General features: G+C 37.1%; 1 protein-coding gene across 1 annotated transcript in view; it reads left to right on the top strand.

Moving 5' to 3' along the window:
- The first annotated feature begins 6,524 nt into the window (after nucleotides 1–6,524).
- Nucleotides 6,525–23,452, top strand: part of STK17B (serine/threonine kinase 17b) — a 31,900-nt gene continuing 14,972 nt past the window's right edge. The window contains exons 1-3 of the mRNA XM_082841647.1: nucleotides 6,525–6,753; nucleotides 16,403–16,568; nucleotides 21,909–22,121. Coding sequence (XP_082697773.1) covers nucleotides 16,447–16,568; nucleotides 21,909–22,121 — 335 coding nt within the window. The 5' untranslated portion in view covers nucleotides 6,525–6,753; nucleotides 16,403–16,446. The remainder of the gene's footprint in view (nucleotides 6,754–16,402; nucleotides 16,569–21,908; nucleotides 22,122–23,452) is intronic.

Raw genomic sequence — 23,452 nt, 5'->3', positions numbered from 1 at the left:
GACAATTTTACACCTTTATTTATTTATTTGCTCCACTCCATATCTACTCCCCTTTAAACACTATGACTCTAATTCTTTTATCATACATAGCCCTGGACATCACTATTTGTTGACCTTACAGTTTCATTATGAGTCTGGGTGCCACCGCCAGGTAGATTCTGAAGGGGGAAGCAGCCACCTCCCTCTCCCCTTTCCTTACCACCATTTCCCCCCCAATTATGTCTCTTAGCATCCGTTGTAAGATTTGAGGGAAATCATAAGCATATTATAAATTCATTTGACAAATATTCATTTGTCTCAGGGATTTTGCTAGTCACGAGGTGTGGTATTGAGCCCGAGAGCTACACATAGTCCTCCTCAGGGAGCCCGCAGACCACTGGAAAGTAACATCAGCTTGTATGAACGGAGGACTTACTCTTGTCAGGCACTGGGCTCCGTATGCACTATCACACTGAAATCTCACAGAGGAAGCTATTACTATTATCCTCATTCTACAAAGGAGGAAACTGAGGATTGCCCAAAGTCACACAACTAGGAATGGGTGGAACTGGGACTGGAGTGCAGGTCTGTCTGATGTCACACACTTAACCACACATCCATCCTTTCTCTCTCTTTCTCTCTCTCTCTCTCTCTCTCTCACACACACACACACACACACACACACACACACACACCCCTCTCAGGAAGCAGGACCTCAGAGCTTGGTGTGTCTGTGGCTGGAGAATAGTAGCTCTTTTCCAACTTTGCTGAAGTTTCTACTGAATACTTTGATTTGCAAATATAAAGAATTCTCTGAAGCACAACCTTAAACAAATTGTGGTAGACAGCTGGGAGAGGACAGCTGCAGACAGAAAAATGTGGCCGGATGCTCTGTGGGCGGGGGAGGGGGGGATAGATGTTCAGTGAGGCAGCTCCAAGGAGAGGAAGCAGTGACGGGTGGAGGAGGTAAGAGGGACTGACAGATGAGACTACCTGGACCCCAGACCACAGTGGAAGGAGGCTTAAATATTCTAGAATGCACTGTCTTTATCAGGTTATGCAAATACAACTAGGATATAAGTATGTTTTTCTTTGCCTGTATCATTCAAGTGACTATTCAAATAAATTTAAAAATCTTTTTTTTTTCCTGAAGTATGTCTGATGTAATGAGGTGGAAAGACCTCAGGATTAAAAATCAGGAGACCTAAATTCTTGTCCAGATATGCACCAGTAGTTCGGTTGTGTGATCTTCTGCAAGTCCCTTAACTTCACCCATTGTAGGTTTTCCTCCTAATACAAGAGAATTAATCTACTGAACCTTAAGGATTTTTGAAGTTCCAAACTCTTCTGATGCCATGATTTACCGAGAACCTACACTGTGTCTAGTACTGCATTAAACAATTCAAGGTTTAGAGGCAATTAGAAGGCATATTTGTAGCTCTTTGGACCTGTGCTGTCCAATACAGTAGCCACCAGCCACGTGTGGCTGTGGAGCACTTGAAATGTCGTGTGACAGAACTATAATTTTATGTCATTTAAATTAAACTTGAATTCAGAAACTAATACTGTATTCAGTTATTGAAAACCTTTATGTTTGAAACAATGTAGGGATATGAATCTTTTCTCAGCAAATTTTGTACAGTCTAAATACAGATTAAGTGTTTCTGATGAAAATTTAGCATCTGAATTGGGATGTGTTGTACATGTAAAATACACCAGATTTAAGACAATATTAAAAAAGGATGTAAAATATCTCATGAATAATTTCTTATTGATTGCATGTTGAAATGACAATATTTTGGATATATGGGGTTAAGTAAAATATATTATTAAAATTAATTTAATCTCTTTTTACTTTTTTTAATGTGATTATGAGAACATATAAAATGATATACATGGTAGACTTCCCTGGCGGTCCAGTGGTTGACTCCGCGCTTCCACTGCAGGGGGCGAGGGTTAGATCCCTGGTCGGGGACCTAAGATCCTGCATGCTGCGCGGCATGGCCAATATGAAAAAGTAAAATGACATATGTGGCTTGCATGATATTTCTTTTCTTTTTTTCTGGCATCGCTGCATGCTTTGGTGCTTTGGAGAAAATAACAGTGTCACCTTTTGAGGAAGACATTTGTACCAGTCTGAGTCATTATTCTTGTCGGGAAAGACTTGCCCTAATTACCTTTGCTAATAGGGTGTGTTTGAAGAGAGCCAGGTCTCTGTGGTCCCCAATGCTTCCAAACTTGGGATGCTGTAGGCACCATGGATAAATGTACCATGACTTACCCATCTGAGTATACTCGGCACTCCTACCTCCAGAGAGGGGATCTTTTTGGACTAGCCTGTCTCCATTCAGCATGAGTACCCCTGTTGGGTGGAGGTTTGAGTCAAGTGCCTTCAGAGGCTGTTCCTGCCGCCACCCTAGCCCACACCCCGGCCAACCCGAGTCTGGCTGCCGTTAGTCTGGCCACAAATTTCTGGTTTATTCAATTGGAGATAGTGCTACCTGGAGATAGTAGTACTTGTTTTGCTCTTTCCACATGGACTGAATTGTAGGATCTTGACACAAAAATAACAGGTAAGGCTTTCTTCAGAAGGAGCATGTGTCAAGGGCAGGAGTTTTGAATTTGGGGTCTTTTCCTCTGTTTAAAATTCTGCCCCCCTCTCTGCATCTGTAGGGAGTAAATGTATGATCAAGGAGGACCAACTTCTCTGGTCAGTGTGTGGTCAGCATGTGGTGACTGACCTGGTGCGATTGGGAATGGAGAGAATGTGGTGAGTATGGTGGCAGGATCAGAAAGGACCAGCATCCCTGGTCACTGATGGGGATTCACTTGGATTGACTGAGGAGCACCACTGTATTAGTTTGCTAGGGCTGCCATAACAAATACCATAGACTGGGTGGCTTAAACAATAGACATTTATTTTCTCACAGTTCTGGAGGTCAGAATTCCAAGATCAAGGTGTTGGCAGTTTTAGGTTCTCCTGAGGCCTCTCCCCTTGTCTTCCAGATGACCACTTTCTCACTGTGTCCTCACGTGGTCATCCTTTAGTCTGTGTTGTCTGTGTCATAATCCCTTTTTTTAAAATTATTTTCTAAATTGAGGTATAATTGACATATAACATTAGTTTCAGGTGTACAACATAAGATTTGATATTTGTATATATTGCAAAATGATCACCACAGTAAGTGTAGTTAACATCTGCCACCTTACATAGTTACAAAAAAATATTTTTTTCTAGTGATGGGAACTTTTAAGACCTACTCTCTTAGCACCTTTCAAATATGCAATACAGTGTTATTAACTATAGTCACCGTGCTGTACGTTACATACCCATGACTTATTTATTTTGTAACTAGAAGTTTATACCTTTTGACCCCCTTCACCCATTTCTCCCATTCTCCTTCCCCTGCCTCTGGCAACGATCAATCTGTTTTCTGTATCTATAAGCTGGGTGTGTGAGTGTGTGGGTATGTGAGTGTGTGACTGTGTATTGTTTTGTATTTAATTCTATGTATAAGTGAGATGATACAGTATTTTTCTTTGTCTTTCTGACTTATTTCACTTAGCATGATGCCCTCGAGGTCCACCTATATTGGATAAATGGCAAGATTTCATCCTTTTTATGTCTGAATCATATTCCATTGCATATACATACAACATTATCTATTCATCAATCTATGGACATTTAGGTTGTTTCCATATTTTGGCTATTGTAAATAATGCTGCAATGAACATGGAGGCACATATACCTTTTCCAGTTAATGTTTTCATTTTCTTCAGATAAATACCCAGAAGTGGAATTTCTCGATCATAAGGCAGTTCTATCTTTAATTTTGGGGGGAAACTCCATATTGTTTTCCATAGTGGCTTCACCAATTTACATTCCCACCAACAGTGCAAAAGTGTTCCTTTTTCTCCCCATTCTCGCCAACACTTGTAATTTCTTATCTTTTTGATAATAAGCATTCTGACAAGTGAGAGGTGATATCTCATTATGGTTTTGATTTGCATTTCCCTGATGATTAGTGATGTTGAGTGTTTTTTTCAAGTACATGTTGGCTATCTGTATATCTTCTTTGGAAAAATGTCTATTCAGATCTTCTGCCCATTTTTTAATCGGATTGTTTTTTTTACTGTTGAGTTGTGTGAGTTCTTTATGTATTTTGGATATTAACCCCTTACCAGATATATGATTTGAAAACATTTTCTCCCATTCAGTAGGCTGCCTTTTCATTTTCCTGATGGTGTAATCTTTTTGTCTCGGATTAGGGCCCAACCATACAATTTTATTTTACTTTAATTCTCTTTAAAGGCCCTGTCCCCAAATACAGTCATTTTCTGAGGTACTGGGTATTAGGACCTCAGTGTATCAGTTTGGTGGAAACATATTCAGCCCATAATAACCACCATCTCTGGTCAGTATGTGGCATTCAAGGATCAATTTAATGAACTGTGCAGTCAGAGGCAATGACTACAGAATGACCATTAGGTCACATGGGGATTTCCCACTCAAGGGAAGGAGAGCAAGAACATGCACCTTTGACACGGCTATGAATGACTTTAGGTAAATGAGGTCGGATGAAGGGATGTGCTGACTCCTGAATGTTACTGCAAGGTCACAGATGGTAGAGTCTCCTCCTCGGCACCAGGAGTTCTCGTTACTTGAACCACAGTGCCTGAGACCAAGTAAGTAGCTGAGCTAAATCCTAGCTGGCAAATCTGACATCAGGCACAAGGGTTAACAATCTATTTAGGGGCATAAGAGAAACACAGGGAACAAGTATAAGCCCTGCCCCTAGGGACAGAGGGAAAAGAGGTGATCGGGTTGGGAGTGGAAAGTAGAAATCAGCAAAGATTTGTGATTTCTGCAGGGGGTAACTTCTTCAAGTTGGAAATTGATGAACAGGTGCTGATGAAGAGGATGGTGAAAAGTTGGAGCCTAGGCAGAGGCAGGAGAAAACAAGACATGAAAAGGCCTATCAGCCCAGCAGGATGATTGGTTAGAGCAGAGGACCTGTGACCACACGGAGGGTTGGTTTAAGGCAGTGACGGGAGAGAGAAAGGTCTGCATCTAGGTGTGAAGTGATGTGGTTACATGGGATTAGTGACAGAAGGGAAGATAGACTGAGTGTGAGGAGATTGCTAAGAGCTGGCTATTGATCAAGTGTTGATACTCAGGAGGTCCAGAGTTAAACACACACGCGCGCGTGCACGGGCAAAACAGAAATCACCGCCATGCTGCGGTCGTGAGATTTCCGGAGGTTACTGGTTCCAGTGCTGGTGCTGAGACTTCTAGGAACCACCCCTGTGTTCATAAAAGAAAAGATGGGGACAGTCTCACTGTTTGTGGATTCTTAGATAATAATAGCTGAAAAGTCCATTTCAGCATGCAGGGTTTTTTTCCCCTCCATCTTAACTTGTCAGTCCAATTGTTAGCAACAAGAAATTAGATGGATGGAAGCAATACTCTGCAAGTGACAAGGTTTAGGGACTAGATACATTAAACTGGGATGAGTTAGTTAAGTAACAGCAAGGAGACGAGTAGATGACTGTGAGGCATTTTAAGCACTTATCTTGGGAAGCATACAGTACGGAAGAGCAAATGGACGGCTTGATGACAATTTGCTCAGCTTACTGGGATAGAACAAGAAAATCTCCTCTTTAAATGCTGACTGAGTGTTGAAGTCTTTTCAAAGAGAACGATTCCCCTCCCAACATATTTTCTCAATAGTCTTCTACAGTTACTGTAAATATACTTTGCAACCAACCCTAGATTATATAAAACAAACAAAAAACCCGCAGTTGTGTCTTGCACAGGACTTTCAGATTTTTCATCCTCTCGAAGAGATAACAGATCCTGAGTAGCTTGCTGAGGAGCTTTCATCTTTTCCCTTAGTACCCTATATGCAAAAACAGCAATTCATCTTATTTGGACTCTCTTTTCACTGCCTTCAACCATGCCTCAGAAGAACTCAGTTCGCTGGAGCGGACTTTAGCGGTGGGGCCCAAGTTCCATAAATCCCCCAGCGATGCTGATGCTTGCCAAGTTCGAGCAAACTGGACTCTCCACTGGCCGAGTGTGTTCAGGTGATAAGGAAGACGACCGGGAAGAGTCAGAAAACAGGCACAGAAGTTTGGGAATGAGTCAGAAGCAGCGACTAACTTTCCTTCTTCCCTCTCCCCAGTCTCAGATATTCACGCCGCGTGGACTGCCACTCTGAAGGCCGGGATGCACTGGGTCGGAGTTACAGCCCCGTGCGCGGTCGGGTTGGCGCCGTATCACTCCTTTCTCGCAGCAATTACGAGAGCGCGCCCCACCTGCTCTGCAGCTCCGCCCAGCTTCCGACCGCCGGGCGGCGGCCGCACCCCCTCACCACTGAGCCCCGCCTCGCAGCACGCGCCGCTGGCTGGCGCCCCGCCCTCTCCTCACGTGACAGCCCAGCCCTCCATGCGCGCTCGGATTGGCTCTCGCGACCGAGGGGGTGGGTTCTAGCCTACAGCTCTGCCCCGCAACGCAGCTGCAGTTTTCAAACCTCAACTGTAACCTTCCGTCACCGTCTTCGTCGCCGTAGCCGGGAGCCACCTCACGGGGAGGTCAGGTCACAACTGTTGGCTGTTGTCCAGAAGAGTAAAAGTGGGTCCTGCCACGCTTGGAGCTACCCGGCACCTCACGGAGCTAGAGCTGGAGAACGCGTCTTGTGCCCACCTGCGTGGGGCGGGACTGGAGCCCCCTTGGAGGGGGCAGCATCGGGAGAACCTGCTGCTGCCTGAGCGGTCAGTGTCTTCCGCCTCGCGCGTCCGCGGTCCTGCCGGGATTGGCGAGTGGACTGGGGGCTGCGACTCCAAACCCCTGAACCAGCCCCCTTTACCCGTGGAACAGAGACCCAGAACGTGGGAGGGGTCCTGAGGAGGGATCCAGGCGGTGTGGGCGGATCCGGGGTCCCCTCTGACCCCCGGCCTGGGGAAGATGGGCTCAGACATCGCCGCCCCTAGGTGGCCTGACTGCTCCGAATCCCTCGCCGCATTCCGGCTGGAGTCCTGCTTCCCTGGTTCCCTCGGGTTCGGCGCTGGGAGCGGCGGCTGGTCCTCCCAGTACCCTTCTCAGCCCGGGGAGCGCGCGCGCGCGCTCGTGTGTGTGTGTGTGTGTGTCTGTCTGACTGTGTGCGCGCCGTCGCCTGGCTGGCACGGACTCTCCCTGGGTCGTGTCCCGTGGGGGCCCCCTTCGCGACCGGCTCGATCGCGTCCCTTCCACGTCGCGTCAACGTGGTCCCTTCAGGTCCCTGCCGAGTCTACAGCTGTGGTGTAGGCACAGGACGTGTTCACATCTGGACCCATGGGCACGTCCTGCTCACAGCTGTCTTTCGTCTGGAGAGAAGTTTGTGCTCATCTTGTGGGGGATTTTCAGTTACTACTTGTGAACAGTTTTTTAAAGTCAGTGAATAGAGAAGTCCAGTTGTAGTTGTTTCTGTGATTTCTAGCGATCTGGTTTTATTTTGACGCCATGTAAACCGCAAAGGGTACACGACCCATCCTCAAACTATACAACTACGTGACGGCTACGATTTTGACATTTACCCAGCTCTTTGTTTTAGTGTAGGGAAAAGCTCTTCATTTGAATTCCCTTAGGGGGGCAAGTAGAGACGAAGTTGAAAGAGACTTTATGGGCAGCTGGTAGCTGATGTTCGTTCTTCCGCTGCCTTTGATGGGACTAGAGGCCCTCCAACATCAATTTGCAAATTGAAATTAAGGAAGAGAAAACATTTTAAAGCCACATGCTGATCAGAATTCAATTATATTAGGTCGGTGTGTCACATTTACTGTTTGTTTTGCCAACGTAATGTTTACATCCCTGGTAAACATAAGCAGTGATGTTTGATATGGTGTCACCCCCTTAGGTTCTCAAGCCTTTGAGAATGTGCCCTGAGACAGCGTGGTCTACTCAGATGATTGGGCAAGTGGCAGCAAATGTAACTTGGCATTTTGAGCCCGGGAGCACAATTTTATTAAAGGAAAAGATGATAAACCTACTTTGTCATTGATTCACCATTTTATAGTTTTATAGTAAACTGTCCAGAAGTAGTTTTCAACAACTTCCAGAATGTTTGTTTTATAAATGTTAAACCACACACCCGTAAAATTGTGTGTTTTTGAAAAAGCTAGTCCATAGAAGCAATGTCCTAGTTTAAGATCTCTCTTCTTCCCCCTTCATCCTCCTCTGAGCAGATGTTCAGTTTTTTAAAGTTTTTCTTATATTTTAATAACTGAAGTTGTTAATAGCTGCTTTATTTTTGAGGTACATATGATACATTTTACATCATTTTTCTAAATTATGGATCTGAAATTGAAGTGAAATGTATTTACATGGCAATATATTCAAGTTTTAAAAGTAAAAATTGTGTTATTGAAGGCCTTTCATTTTTGTGTGTGGACAGAATGGTTGTAGTTTCTCTTGGGCTCATTGAATAGTGAATTACAATTTGGTTAAGATAGAATCAGTTTTTAGGAACGTTGGGACTTGACAAATTGATCACTGTGTCAGCTTATTAACAGCAAAACTGAGGAAGGTACAGGCATTTTATGGCATGTTTACAATTTTATCTTTAGACTTGCACTGACAGTGTTTTACTGGTGTTAAGTAAACATTTAAATATGTTTTAAAAGCTTTGTTTTTGAAGCTGTTTGATAATTATAAGAGAGAATTTCCTTATCAAAATTTCCCTGTTTTTCTCTTAGAGACCTAATTTAAAACCCAGGAATCAAGGAAATCGATTGCTGACACTTTCACTTAATCCTAAAATTGTCTTACAGTTGCACGTATGTTATATTTCAGTGCATATTTCCTGTAAAAAAATTGGCAGCTACGTAGGACAGTGCTTCTAGAGGTACTGCTTTTAAAGGATTTTGATTAATTGTTTTTAAAGAATTCTTTGTGTTCTGTGGGTATTGATTGTGTCAAAGACATTAAGTCATTTATGTACTTACTTTCCACTTTTGAAAACTTTAAATGTTTTAGTTATTTTAATTTTCCACCATATTGATGACAAAATTCAATCATTTTTTTAAAGATTTTTTTTTTTAATGTGGACCATTTTTAAACTGTTTATTGAATTTGTTACAATATTCCTTCTGTTTTATGTTTTTGGGGTTTTTGTTTTTTGGCCCACGAGGCATGTGGGATCTTAGCTCCCAGACTAGGGATTGAACCCACACCCCCTGCATATTGGAAGGTGAAGTCTTAACCACTGGACCGCCAAGGACGTCCCTCAATGGTTTTGTTTTTAAGTATTTTATATTCTATGATAGAGTATTATCAAAGGATATTTCTTTGATAATAGACAAATGTCTATTATCATAATAGACATTAATAGATAATAGACAAATAATTAACAAATGTACTTAGGAATTAAGTCGCATATTTTTATATAAATATGTTGTGACAAATGTAATTTTCAAGACATACTTTGTTCATTTTTTATTTCTTTAATTTATCCTTTTTCCCCCAAATATATTTAACCTTGAACTTCAGTGCCACTTTAAACATCTAAACTAGTCAGTTTCTTTTAATATTTATATGCAATGTGTCGCTGCACCCTGGACCCTTTGCAACTTCTTCAAAAGAGGGAATCGTTATACTTGAAGGATTTAAAAATCTTAATATTAACAGTGAGATGATAGTTTCATCTGTAATCCGAGGATCATATTCCGTTTTTCATTGTAATACTTACTGAATAAACAGTACTTCAGAGATGCTGTAAGTAAACTGCTTTATTTTACAAGAGAAACTTAATTTTCCATCTGATGAATGACAAGCACTGTATGTTTGTTGGCCCACTATATTTCCGTTTTCAACATCTTTCCATCCTGGTCCATAATTATAGGGTTTAATTCTTCTTCTGAAGGTAGAAGAGACAGCACCAGGACTTACCTGTCATGGCACAGAATCAGTCCTGGGGTCATTACCTGGGACTTTAGCCCTTGGATAGTATATACTAGATAGACTAGTTAGACTAGAGTCAGTTAGCTGGCTTCCTGTTGTGATTTTCAAAGGATTAAATTCTTGAATTATGCTTTCTATTCAATCTTAATAGAACAAACAAACCTGTTAGTAGAATACATATAAGGAACAGTCTCTTCCTTGAAATTGAAAATCATCATCATCCCTTTCCCTACACAAATAACTTTGTTTCTGATCAATGACTAATTAAAAATGGATCCTTTTACCACACTAGCAGAAAGTTCTTCCTTTATTCTGATGGATTCTAGATAAATAAATCTACAGTTCCTCTGTTTCCTAGGGAAAACTTGGTAGCTATAAATGCTAATGTAGAAAGAAAAAGTTTTTTTCCCCTCTCATCTTGTGCCTTACTTTGCTTTCCATTGCCTTTCAAATTTACTTCATGAAGATCTTGATTTATCAGTCCTTGGCAGGACAAGTGTCTGGATTTCCTGATTGAGGCAGCTCTTAAAATATTGATATTCTTAGCTGAAGTAGGTATAGTATCATGTGGCCACCTAGTTTGGAAAGATAGGTAAATACAAAATAAATGGCCCATTGGTATTATATTACAATATATGATATTATAATTTTATCCATATTTCCAGACTATGGCTATCCTGTTTAGAACTGAAGTTCTCTGATAGCAATTTAAAATATTTCTTATTTTATTTAGCCAAATACTGAATTAAGCAGAGATTAGCTGCATTTGAAGCTCCAATATGATAATTTCAAGGTGGATCTCAAGTTCTGCTAAACCCTTGAAGATATGAGATGTACCTAAAAATTCTTCTTGCTATATTTCATAATTCTTAACAATTCAGTTCATCAGACATTTAAAAAAAATTCCTACCAGGTGCCAGACACCGTGCTGGGAGTTTAGGCATGAAAGCAAATGGTTGCAACCCTTCAGACACTAAATATAATTGCAGGCTAACATGTTACATGTTGAGGTAAAGAGGTATGTCAAGGTTCCTCCTATTTGAAGCGTAAAGGACAGGCATTAAAGGCAACCCGTGGGTTTTAGGCAAAGCTTCCTGGGGGAGATGACATTCTTTGTTGAGGTAAGAAGGATGCATACGAAGACTTTTTGCATTTAAAGAAAGGTAGAAAGGATGTTCAGACAGGAGAGTATAAGAGAGATGTGGAGGCAAAAGATGAGCTACAAGTGTGGCAGGAAATGAAGCTGGTGTGTACCTGGCCTCAAAGGCTTTTGTGTGCATGCTATAAGGACTTGAACTTGTAGCTACTGGGAAGCTAATGCACGGATCAAAGCAGATAATTTAATTCTCTAGATGTTTTTATTTAGTGTTATATGATGTATTCTATTTTATAAAACATTTTTATATGATAACTTTGAAATGAATATCATGATGAATATTTTTTGTTTGTTTGTTTTGTTTTGCGGTACGCGGGCCTCTCAGTGCCGGGGCCCCTCCCGCCGCGGAGCACACGCGCAGGCCCAGCGGCCATGGCTCACGGGCCCAGCCGCTCCGCGGCACGTGGGATCCTCCCGGACCGGGGCACGAACCCGCGTCACCCGCACCGGCAGGCGGACTCCCAACCACTGCGCCACCAGGGAAGCCCGTGATGAATATTTTTAAATAGAGCTATTTAGAGGTTTATAGGGACTGTTTTTCTTACTTTTGATCACATCACATTTGCTTTCTCCCTTCAAGTAAATTAAAGGCCCAGATCAAGCCTAACATTTCCTTTTTTCCTTCTTTCACTGATCCATATTTGAATTCTTATTGTGATTATTGTAATGGGAGTTAATGAAAAAAAAACTTTGCAAATAAACTTGAGGTGCCATTTTTCCTAGTATTGATAGTACTGTGTAATTGGAAGCTTAATTGTATCTTGCCTTCTTCTATTATCCTCTTACTGTTTTTAGTGCCTGATTGTGTCTATAATTGTGTACCTACTCATGTGTGTGCACACACACACACAAATTTACGTACTAAGTACCTTGAGATTTTTTATTAGTATAGCCTAAAAGTGTTATGAGATGCATTTCAAATGGAGTGAGACCTATTGGTAATTTAGAGTCAGTTATAGGTCTGTGAATTATGGTAGAAAACAAGAAAAGGTCTGTGATTGTTGGAGTTCAAGAGGATTCAGTGGGAAATTTAGGAAGATGCAAGGAAAGACAGCTGATTGATAACCTGCTTGTGCCCAAGGATTAAATCTTATATGAAGGGCAGCAAGCTGTTTGTGGAGGGATTGGTGGAAAAAGGTGACATTCTTGCTCCACTATATGCAAAATTGGCCAAAGGAGAGGAAATGGAAAAAATATCTAGGCTGTGGCAACTGGTGGAAGTGCAGTAAATAGAAGGAAGCTACACCTAAGTGATGCTATATGGATCCCTAAGGCAGTTTGTAATATAGGTATATTTGCAATAAGTAGATAAGCTTAAAGTTCAACCTTCAGAAATGTGCTTTTCCTTTTTTCTGAGACATGGCTTGTGTTTCCAGCATATTCAGAGACAGAGTAAAGTTTATCACAATTCAGAAAATGATTTTTGTACTAACATGTATTTTAAAAACTGCTGATTACCCAACACTGTTTTCAGCTGCATTTATAATCATACAAATATACAGATACCATGGTACATTCATCCATTATGATGACCAACAGTACATGTGAGGGGAGGAAAATTTGTTAGGTAAAAAATTAAATTAAGCCAATGTCTAGTATTAGGAAATGCTATTAAGTAGTTTGATTAATAGGCCCTGTTTTTATTATCACTATTTATTTCAATCCTTTTTTTAAAAAAGGTAAGTTTTTTTTCCTTCTAATATAACTGAATAGGTATTACAAAACTTAATACCTATTAGTATTATATTTTGGATATCACATTTTGGATTTTTTTTTTGGAGGGATCCCGGGATGAATCTGGATTTTCACCAAGTGATATAATAAAGGGATATGTCTTAAGGTTACAAATTATTATTCATTATATAGAATTATAACTATAACATTAATTCAGAATTTATGAAATTGTTCTTTCTATGCAGTATTAAACCCTAAATGCTTAGTATTTACCCTAAATGCTTAGTATTTACCCTAAATGCTTATATGGTCTTTGCATAAGAACAGTCATGTTATTTGGATAATGAATACCATATGCTCTAAATAAATGCAGAGAAAACGTTGAGGCCTTAAAAAACCTGAGCAATAATAGCTCATGAACTTCCAGCCAAGTAACACTTAATGTGTAAAGAGATATGTTTTGCTGTTAAAAATGGGTAAGTTTCTGCATTTAGAGTCTAGTCATATATGTTCAAAGCCATCTTTTTTACCCAAAGGCATTTATTAGTTTTCATCTATACCTGCTTGGTATAGATAACTTAAACACAGGAAAGTATAAATACTGCCATAATCTCACCACCCAAAGATAACCACTGTTAATATGTTGCCATAGTTTTCCAGTATTTTCCTCTATTTGCTTTTATATTTAACAAAATTATGTAACATATCAAAAATTATATATAACAAATACATATACCTTATATGACAAAATTATACTGTATGTAAAGTTTTGTCTTCCTTTTTTCACTTAGTATTATATGAGTTAAAAATATTCTTTGAAAGCACAATTTTTATTAGGTATATAATATCCTATTATTCAGGTATATTTAGCCATTTCCCTATTGTTGGACTTTGGGATTCATTCATTCTACAGGCTTTTTATTTTTTTAACTATTATAAATCATGCTTCATTAAACATAAGTCTTTGAGTATATCTAAGATCCATATTGATTCTTTTGAAACTTGAGAGCAGAAAATAATTATTTATAAAATATATCTCCATTCTACTAGATTCTTATGAATAGATCACTTTTTAGCTGATATATTACAGTATGAGATAAACATCTTAGATTCTAGAATCTAGATGAGGTGAACATCTTAGAATCAAGAGCCTGTACTCTCTCTATATGAGTGAATTTGACATGTTCTTGTGCTCATGTTTCCTAAGGCCTGATTTGGAACCATGTTGGGAATGTAGCCCAATTTGTATCTATAATACAGGTATATCCCTTCTTTCTATGTATAAATGTGGTCATAAGCATGCAAATTCATAGACTTAAATTTAGGGGAAAAAATCTTAAAAGTCCAAAGATGACCTGAAGAAAAAAAGGTTGAGCATAGAAATTGGTAACCGTATTGATATTTCAGAGAAGAATCTGTGACCAATGAAACTGAGTTCCATCAGAACTAAAAGTATACAAATAGTTCATCAAAACAGAATAAAAAGACAGAATTTAAGAGTTGAGTTTAAGCTAACTTGGGGTGAGAGTTTTGTATGTGGAAATATAGGTACAGCTGTTCAACAATGGCAGAGGATTGTGTGGAGAGTCTCTTTCAGTAGAATAGTAACAGTATTTATTGATTGAACAATCATGATGTGCTTTCATGACTAGCACTGTACCAGTGTGATTCTACATGAGTTCATCATATTTTAATTTTTTATATTTAGAGTACTGCCAGATACATTCTATAATTCATCCATACTTCAGGGGCAGCAGAGTTGAAGCTGTCCTCACTAGTAATCAGAGAGATGCAAACTAAACCACAAAACTGTCTGAATGGGGCAAATGTTGGCAAGGAGATGATAAGCTGTCCTACCCAGTGCTAGTGGGATGGAAAGAAGGGACCTACTCTGTGTCTATGTTGCCTTATTTATTTTTAATTTAAACAAAATATGGCAAAGTAATAAGATTGAAAACTCCAAGTGTTTGTTATATTTGTATCCCTTCCTACACATTTGAAATATTTCTTTCTTTTTTAAAGGAGCTGTATTACTTTGCTAGGCTGCCACAACAAAGTACTGTACATCAGGTGACTTAAGCAATAGTAATTTATTTTCTTACAATTCTGGAGAGTAGAATTTTGCGATCAAGGTGTCAGCAGGGCTTGTTTCTTGTGGATGGGCTTCTCCCTATGTTTTCACATGATCTTCCCTCTACGTGTTTCTGTATCCTAATCTCATTTTTTTTCATAAGGCCACCTGTCCTCTTGGATTAGGGCACACCCTAATGACCTCATTTTAATTTAATTACCCTTTCTCCAAATACAGTCACTTTCTGAGGTTCTAGGGGGTTAGGACTTCAACATATGAATTTTGAGGGAAGGGACATAATTCACCCCATAACATTAGCAAAGTTAAATGTCTCATAGCTGGTATGATGGATAAATGGGATTCAGACCCAGATGTGATTCAGTCCAAATGTTATTTTCAGAATTCTACACCGCTACTTTTGGAATACTAGAGATGTACCTCAAAACTAGTTAGGGCTTTGTTTTTTCAAAGACCACAGAAACTGAAAACACTCCCCTCTAATCATACTGCGTACTCGCTAAGTTGAATATAGATGACATTTGAATTTAGGAAGATAAAGAACAGAACATGTCAAGTAGGAAATAAGGGGAGGAAAAATGTGTCAGAGACACATTTTGCTAACTACACCCTTTTATAAGAGGGTGCTAGAAGAAGAATACTGGATTTCTTATTAGATAGTCATAGCAGAAAAGTCAGGCATATCTTAAATATATAGTCTGCTGTTATTATATGAATTCAATTAATATGAAATAGTAGTTTTAATGTTAAAACTGAATACTCATAAATATAAAGTTCCAGATAAATATGAGCTTCAGTTACAGATTAGAACTCTAGAATAAGGCTTTATGTGTGGTCACTCACTCATCCAACAAAATTATAGAGCTCTTCATGCATAGCAGGCTCTGTGCTGTGTTCTGCCTCTAAGGCCTATGAAACAAGTCCATTTCTTGTAGTCATTCACATGTCAGTAACATAACTCACAACATGTGATTTTACCGTCAAATTTGTTTGGCCATGTGAAATTAAATTTAAAATGAATGATCATTTGTGTTATAATCATGCTGTGTTAAATTATCTTGTTATGTGTTATAAATTTTCTTGTTATGTGTTATAATTATGTGTTATGTGTTATAATCATGCTGTGTTAAATTATCTTGTTATGTGAAGATATAACTTTAAAGAATTAGAGTTTAAAAATGAAATTAAAAAAAATTTTTTTAATGTTTTTTAAAAAAGAAATTGAATGATTATATTACAATTTTATTTTAACTGTTTTTTAAAGAATTTGGGAGGTCTTACAGGATTTTTCAGTAGTTTTATTCTGAAATGAAGTCAGTAACTTAGTTCAAGTACCATAGAGGAGATACCAGTTTATGTGTATGCTTTTTGTTTTTCTTCCTTCTGGGTAGAATATGCTCTTAAATCTTCTTCTTTCTTTCTTCTTCTTTTTTTTTTTTTTTTTGGTTGTATCTTATAGCTATATTTTGAGCTGTATAATATAACGCACATCCTATCTGAGATAACATCTCTTTTTTTTCTTAATTGCATTTAAGTTATATCCTGCATCTTCTCTTTTTTTAAATAGGTAAAAATAAGTGACTGAAGAAGCCTACCTGAGAGTCATCTAACATGTCGAGGAGAAGATTTGAGTGTCGAAGTATTTCGGGCTTGCTAACTACAACTCCTCAAACTCCAATTAAAATGGAAAACTTCAGTAATTTTTATACACTTACATCCAAAGAGCTAGGAAGGTAAGGAAACTTTTGATGTGTATGTGTTTAAATTCACATTTAGGATTTCTGTGTCTATACTTTCATAAAACTCACTTGATGATTATTTTGCAGTGATTAGAAAGAAAAGTCCTCATCTCTGCTGATGTTATACAGGGTTTAGTCTTAACTGACTTGGAAATCAAATCCGTAGAGGGTTAGTGAGCATATGTGATACATCCCACCTCGTTTCAGAGCCCATGGTTGGAAGTCAGGGTTCTTACTTGAGGCTGTGCATGGGAAGAGGCAGCTTAGCACAGTGGACTGCCACATCCAAGTTTGGGCTCTGCCATTTACTATTTAACCTCAATTAAATTACTGTACCTCTTGGTTCTGTAGTTTTCTCATCTGAGACCCAGGGATGAAGATAATTGTTATCTATTTTATATGGTTGTTGTGAGGATTAAACTAGTTAATATTTGTAAAGTATTTAGTAGAATGCCATAGAAGTTTTTGTTGAATAAAAAAATTTTTAATTCTTAGGATATTGTGCTGGGCTAAAAAAAATAAATATGGAGATTCTCCTTCTCTTTTCTAAACAAAATGAATTAACTCATATTAGATAGTGTAATTCTGTATGACAAACAATGCATGTACTGTAAGTAAAACCTGTATTTACACTGGTACTTATCTGTTTTGGTTTAACGAAGGTGTAAATTCCTTAAGACCAAGGAGTGAACTGAGATTATGAGACCATTTAGCACTACCATTTTAATATATATGAAAGTTACAAAAGATATACCAAATAATTTGTTATTTATTCAGCATTTTGAGCTTTAAATTAAAAACACTTAACAAAGGGTGGTAGGATGATGATCATTTTCTGTCTTCAGTTTGATTTTTACATTAAAATGGTAAAAGTCCGTGTTTGTATTATTGATAGATGCACAGTAAAATAGTGTGAATGATTTTTTATCTTTGAAAATCTCAATGTGAAAACAAAAATTGACTGAACCATGGCAAGTAATTCTATTCTTGGTGGTCTTTTATGTCAAGGATAAAGGCTAGTCCTGGCTTTTTTACTTGTCAGATATTGGATGCAGTCTTTTCTTTTGCAGAATAAGGGTGATAATGTCTACCTCATCAGACTAAGAACTAAATGTGAAAGCATATTTCAGTATTCCTGTCACATTTATTTAATTTTGTGTGCAAAATATTTGAGTCTTCTAATGGTTTATTTTTTTATAAAATATAGTTTCAAAACCCTTTCAGGATGTTTTCAAGAAATAGTTTAGTTCTAAATCTATACTATTTCTTTTTGCATTATACAGGCAAGAGTAAGTGTTCTTTTAGTTGTATCTCACTATTCATTAAATAGTCATAGAATCTTTACATTGGAAGGACTTCAGTGGTCAGTGGCCTTCTAATGTAATTTTTTTATGCAGTGCAGCAGTCCTTTCTAAAATTTTCCTGACAAGTGTTTTACCCAGCCTCAATTTGAATGCTTCAGTGATGGAACTCACTACCTCAGAATGGTCTGTTCCATTTTGTGGGCAACTCTTAGGCACAGAATTTTGTTTTCTATTCTGCTAACCTTTACCCACTGTACATAGTTCTCCTTTTGTAGCTGCATATAATGTCCATGTAAAAACCCTTCAGAGATTTGAATATAGCAAAATGTTGCCAGTTTCCTTAAATAGTCATCTTATGACCTGATTTTCAGAGAGCCTTCCTTGATCCAGTTATCCTCTTCTGGACCACTTTGTATTTTTTTCATCATCAGTTTTAAAATGAGAAAGTCTAGAATGGACACAGTATTGTCAATATCTTATCATCTAGAATACAACAAACCTTTATTGAGATAGCCTGTGTCGGAGCTAGAAAGACTAATTTTTTTTCTTTGAGGGTTTTGGAGAACTTAAACTTTGAGAACAATATTAATAACTTAAACTTTGAGAACAATATTAATAATTCTAAGTTTGGTAAATGGGGTGCCGTCATAAATCACAGTCATAAACTTGACTCAGTGTACAACATTTTAGAGCAAAAATTCATGGTAGAATCTGATGAAAACAAATTCAGATGGCTAATATTTCATCTTCTAATACCTTCATGAAAGAGACCTAACTTTTTTCTTTTAATTGATATGGGCTAATGAGTTACATGGTAAATATTGATGTGTCTAATTAGTAAACCTTGATAAATTGGAAATCGTGCCCTTTCATCTGCCATGAACTTGCTTTAAATTCTTTCAATATTTTACCAATTTTGATATTATCCCATACTTTTGCAAAGTGAAAATTAGTATAATCTTGTTTCTTCTGAGGCGCGTACATTTTGAAGCATACAAACATATAATTCTAGCATGTGGTGATTACAAAATTATCTTTATAAATCAGTTTTTTAATTAATTTTAAGATGTTAGTGTTTTAGAAGTTATTTTTCTTCAGCAAATTAGAAGAAAATATGTAAAAGTTAACAGTTCATTTTTGATTGTTCTCACAAAACTTTGCATTGTTCCTGTTTTTTAACATGTTGGTTAAGTTTTTTCCACCCCTCCCCCAACTGAATCAAGGTTTCATAGGACTTCTTGTGGTTAGAAGGGTGAGGCAGATGCAAAAATAAACGTCAGCTTCCTTTGTGGCTTACCCTCCCCCGTCCTTTCACATTTTATTGTCTATTCTAGAATGTAGAAGGGTAACTAACAAGGCCTTTTAGCTGCTGGGAAATCTAGACAGCCTTGCCTTTTTAGGGTATGAATTAAGTGCTATTGTTAAGGGTTTTAAATTTTCTTAAATGTTTCTGTTAAATTTGATATAGGAACATTATATATTAAATATTATTTTTGATACTTCTAAATGACAATTAGCATTTTAGAATGGAAAACGAATACTTGCTTTTTTTCCCTAAGTCATCTGATAATTATGGTAAAAATGTTTACCTTATTTAACAGTACATAAATGAATATGTAAAATTTTATTTGAGTCTCAAATAAACTTTAAAAATGTAAATGCTTTAAGTACAGTATACAAAGTAGCACAATGTATGGTACTATAGTAGGTTCATAACTCTTGCATTCATTCAACAGATATTCAGTTCCTATTATGTGTTAGTTAGCAAAGTGTAGATTTTATAATTACTGTAGTAATTAGGACAGATGGGGTTTCTGCCTTCATGGAGCTTTTACTTAGTGGTGAACATTGGCAAATTATTACCAATATCATTTGGTCATCTTTGCTTTGCATTAATGAGTACTATACTTGTAAGCCTCATAAGAATACCTGAAACAATTAGGTAAAAGTGTTATTATTTAATTTTGCTCTTTGTTCCTGAGAAAATTCTGGCTTATAGATATAATTTTAAAATTACAGCAGAACTTAATTGTCACAATTAGTACCATAAACTTTTTCAGATGGACAGATTTCTTGACTAACTAGTTTGTTTCCTAAGTTTTACAAGGTGAATTTCTTCATAAAACTCAAAGTTTCCTTTTTGTTTTAGACAAATTTTCACTTCTAAACCTAAGAGTTGGCAAAAGTGAATTTACCTCTTTAAAAAAAAACTATCTTAAAGGGAGAAATTGTTTTGTAATGGTCAGAAGAGAAAGCTAGGATTTCACATTCCACAATTTAAGTCATGGTACTCCATTTCCATATATGACCTTTCATGAGTAATTTACTCTTAGTTTGACTCAGTTTATCCAGCATAAAATCTATAAAACATGGGCTGTTTGAGTATAAAACAAAGGGACTGATTAACTTTTTGTGTGTGCTCATTAAAATGCATTGATTTGTATTCCTTTTGTATGTAGTAAGAAAATATAATTTAAATTAAGCATTCTCATAAAGCAGAAACTAATACACCATTGTAAAGCAATTAGACTCCAATAAAGATGTTAAATAAATAAATGAGTAAAATAATAAATTAAGCATTCTCAAATCTTAAATGAAAAGTTCTATCAAAAAATCAAGTTTGTGCATGCAAATTTTCTGAGTTGATATTTATTTTGATAAATGTAAAAGAATCAAATTATAGCTTGGCCACTTTTTAAAAAAATAGTTTTTTGCATTAGTAACTATACCTTCTCAGGTTGGTTTCCAGTGCTTTTCATTGGCACCAATTTTGAGGAAATTTGGGATATAAACAGTAGGGATCTTTGTCATCCAGCCGCTTGAGAATAGCAAGTAAAAATACAGTCAAGCAATTTATTCTGTCCCCAACTCCCACCCCAAATCCCAAGTGTATTAAAGATAGGTTTTTATTTATACCTGATTTGTTAGTATCCAGTGAGTCATTTGAGCCTTAGGATAGAAGGTGTTAATTTTGGACCCCCTGGACCAGGCTTAGGAAGTTTATGGATGGTCTTTGAAATCTGAAAACCGTCTGAAATTATATGTAAAACTTTCTATATAAGGGCATGTGTACATTTTTCTGGGTAGGCAATCAATAGCTTTTATTAGTTTCTTAAAATAGTCTGACTCAAAGTAGCTTAGGTCTTTGAGAAACTAAATTTTGGGCGACTATAGGCTTAGAATACATCATTTGCCAGTCTTTTAAAATTTTGGCTGAAATGTTGAGCACTGTTATTGGAGAGAGCTAAAACGCGTTTATTCCTAAAATGATAAATATGACCTTAATGGTGTGTTTGTACGTAGCTACTGATAACCATGGATTTTCTTACTTGATCATGAAGTGTCTTTGGATACTCTCCGTAAGATGTGTATACCTTTGGTATCTGTTATAAGCTTCATGGTACTGAGCAATACTAAGAGATACTCTGGTAGAACAATCGACAAATTGTGATAGAAAGCTTCAAAGCTTGTTAAAAGTGATGTTGAAAGGCAGAATGATTACACTAATAAAAGTAAATAAGTCAAATACCCATTTTTGCATTTAATTTTTTTCATTTGAAGGAAAGCTAAAATTTTTCATAGAGGGTTAATGTGAAACTCTTGGTCTTTGAAAATAGACCAAGATACATATCTTCTCTGGAGTCTGCCAAACAGAATAATATTTACTATGTAGGATTGTTGTGATACTTAAACACAATAATTTATATCAAGAGTATGGCATGGAGTTGGTAGGCAAATTAGATCTCCCCCTACAATGGTAATGTATCATATTAATGATATGATAGTAAAGAATAAATATAATTGTCTTATCTTGTTATTACATTTGCCATTTATATTTTCATGTGATAGTACTATAAATTTTATAAAAATACATGCAGTAGTTGATTAGGTTAAGAGAACAAAGATAAATTCCTGATGAAATGAATATTTGAAAGGATGGACAGAGTTGGAGGTATAACAGTATCTGTGTTATACTAATATTGTTCTCTATGGAAAAGTTAAAATTGATTGTCCTCACTTTTGCCCCCAGAGGAAAATTTGCTGTGGTTAGACAATGTATATCAAAATCTACTGGTCAAGAATATGCTGCAAAATTTCTGAAAAAGAGAAGAAGAGGACAGGATTGCCGAGCAGAGATTCTGCATGAGATTGCAATACTTGAATTGGCAAAGTCCTGTCCCCATGTAATTAATCTTCATGAAGTCTATGAAAATACAAATGAAATCATTTTGATATTGGAACAGTAAGTATACATTTTTAAAAATTGAAGTAAATTTATAGTACCTATTTTAATTGTTGGATAAGGTTGCTTGAAATGTCAAGAACAAGAATGATAAAAGTAAGACAAGAACTTGTAAAGATTCCTGTCGATAAAATATTAGAGGAACATAGTGTATATTTATATGTTTTCACAAAACTTAATGTGCAGCCTCACACACATACCCAAAAACTAATTAAACAGCATTCAGTAAACAAATGACAATACCGTGTTTGCGGAATATGGTGAAATGAGTATACTTTCATTGCTAATGGCACAGAAAATTGATGAGGTTTTCTGCAAAACAGTCTGGTGGGCAAATAGGATTGAAATAATTTGTATATTCAGTTATTTGAAAAGCACATCCAAGGAAGTGACCCAAGGAGAATAAAAAGGTAAACTTGCATGAATGAAAGGTAAACCACATAGGTTGTTAAAAAAAACACATGTATTTAGTATGTGTGATGTGCAAAACACTATGTTAGGAATTATAGCAATAAGAAAAAATATATATCTCGTCCCACAAGTCAGTGAAAAGTTGAAAACACCTAGATTTCAATAATTTGTCAAGTCGGGATAGAATATGGTTAAACTAACTGGCTTGTTAACCAATATGTTGACATGTTACTCTAAAACAGTGTTGTTATTGATGTGTTACTCTAAAATGTGACAGTCTGACACATTTATTATAATTATTTAAAATGTGTATCTGAACATTTGCAACACTTAGTAGAGACCAGCTAAGTTTATGTTTAGTGTACTTTAGGTTCTGATAGTTTATTACAAAATAGTTTTTATAAAAAAAAGCTAAAGAGGTGTTTTAGCAAAAAAAAAATTATAAATATAGTAATTCTTTTTAGTAGCTAACTGCATTATTGCCTTTTTGAATTTAAAAGTATATTAGTCAGGGGCTTCCCCGGTGGCGCAGTGGTTGAGAGTCTGCCTGCCGATGCAGGGGACACAGGTTCGTGCCCCGGTCCGGGAAGGTCCCACATGCTGTGGAGCGGCTGGGCCCGTGAGCCATGGCTGCTGAGCCTGCGCGTCCAGAGCCTGTGCTCCGCAACGGGAGAGGCCACAACAGTGAGAGACCCGCGTACCGCAAAAAAAATAAATAAAATAAAAGTATATTAGTCAAGTTTTAGGGTTCAGTTATTTTAAGGGATGAATAGGTTTGCTTATATATTTATTTAAAAATCTAAATATTTTTGTACCAGGAAAGATGATTGCCTAGAGTGAACTTGTAAATGAAAATGCTTATTTTGCAAAATGCTAAACCTACAAGTAGTTTGTTTAAGAATGAATACTATGTATATCTC

Source organism: Leucopleurus acutus (genome assembly GCF_964270905.1).
Source record: "Leucopleurus acutus genome assembly, chromosome: 6".
In the NCBI taxonomy this organism is placed as follows: Eukaryota; Metazoa; Chordata; class Mammalia; order Artiodactyla; family Delphinidae; genus Leucopleurus; species Leucopleurus acutus.
Note: the sequence above shows the minus strand (reverse complement) of the source record. Positions and strands in the feature narration are given on the sequence as shown.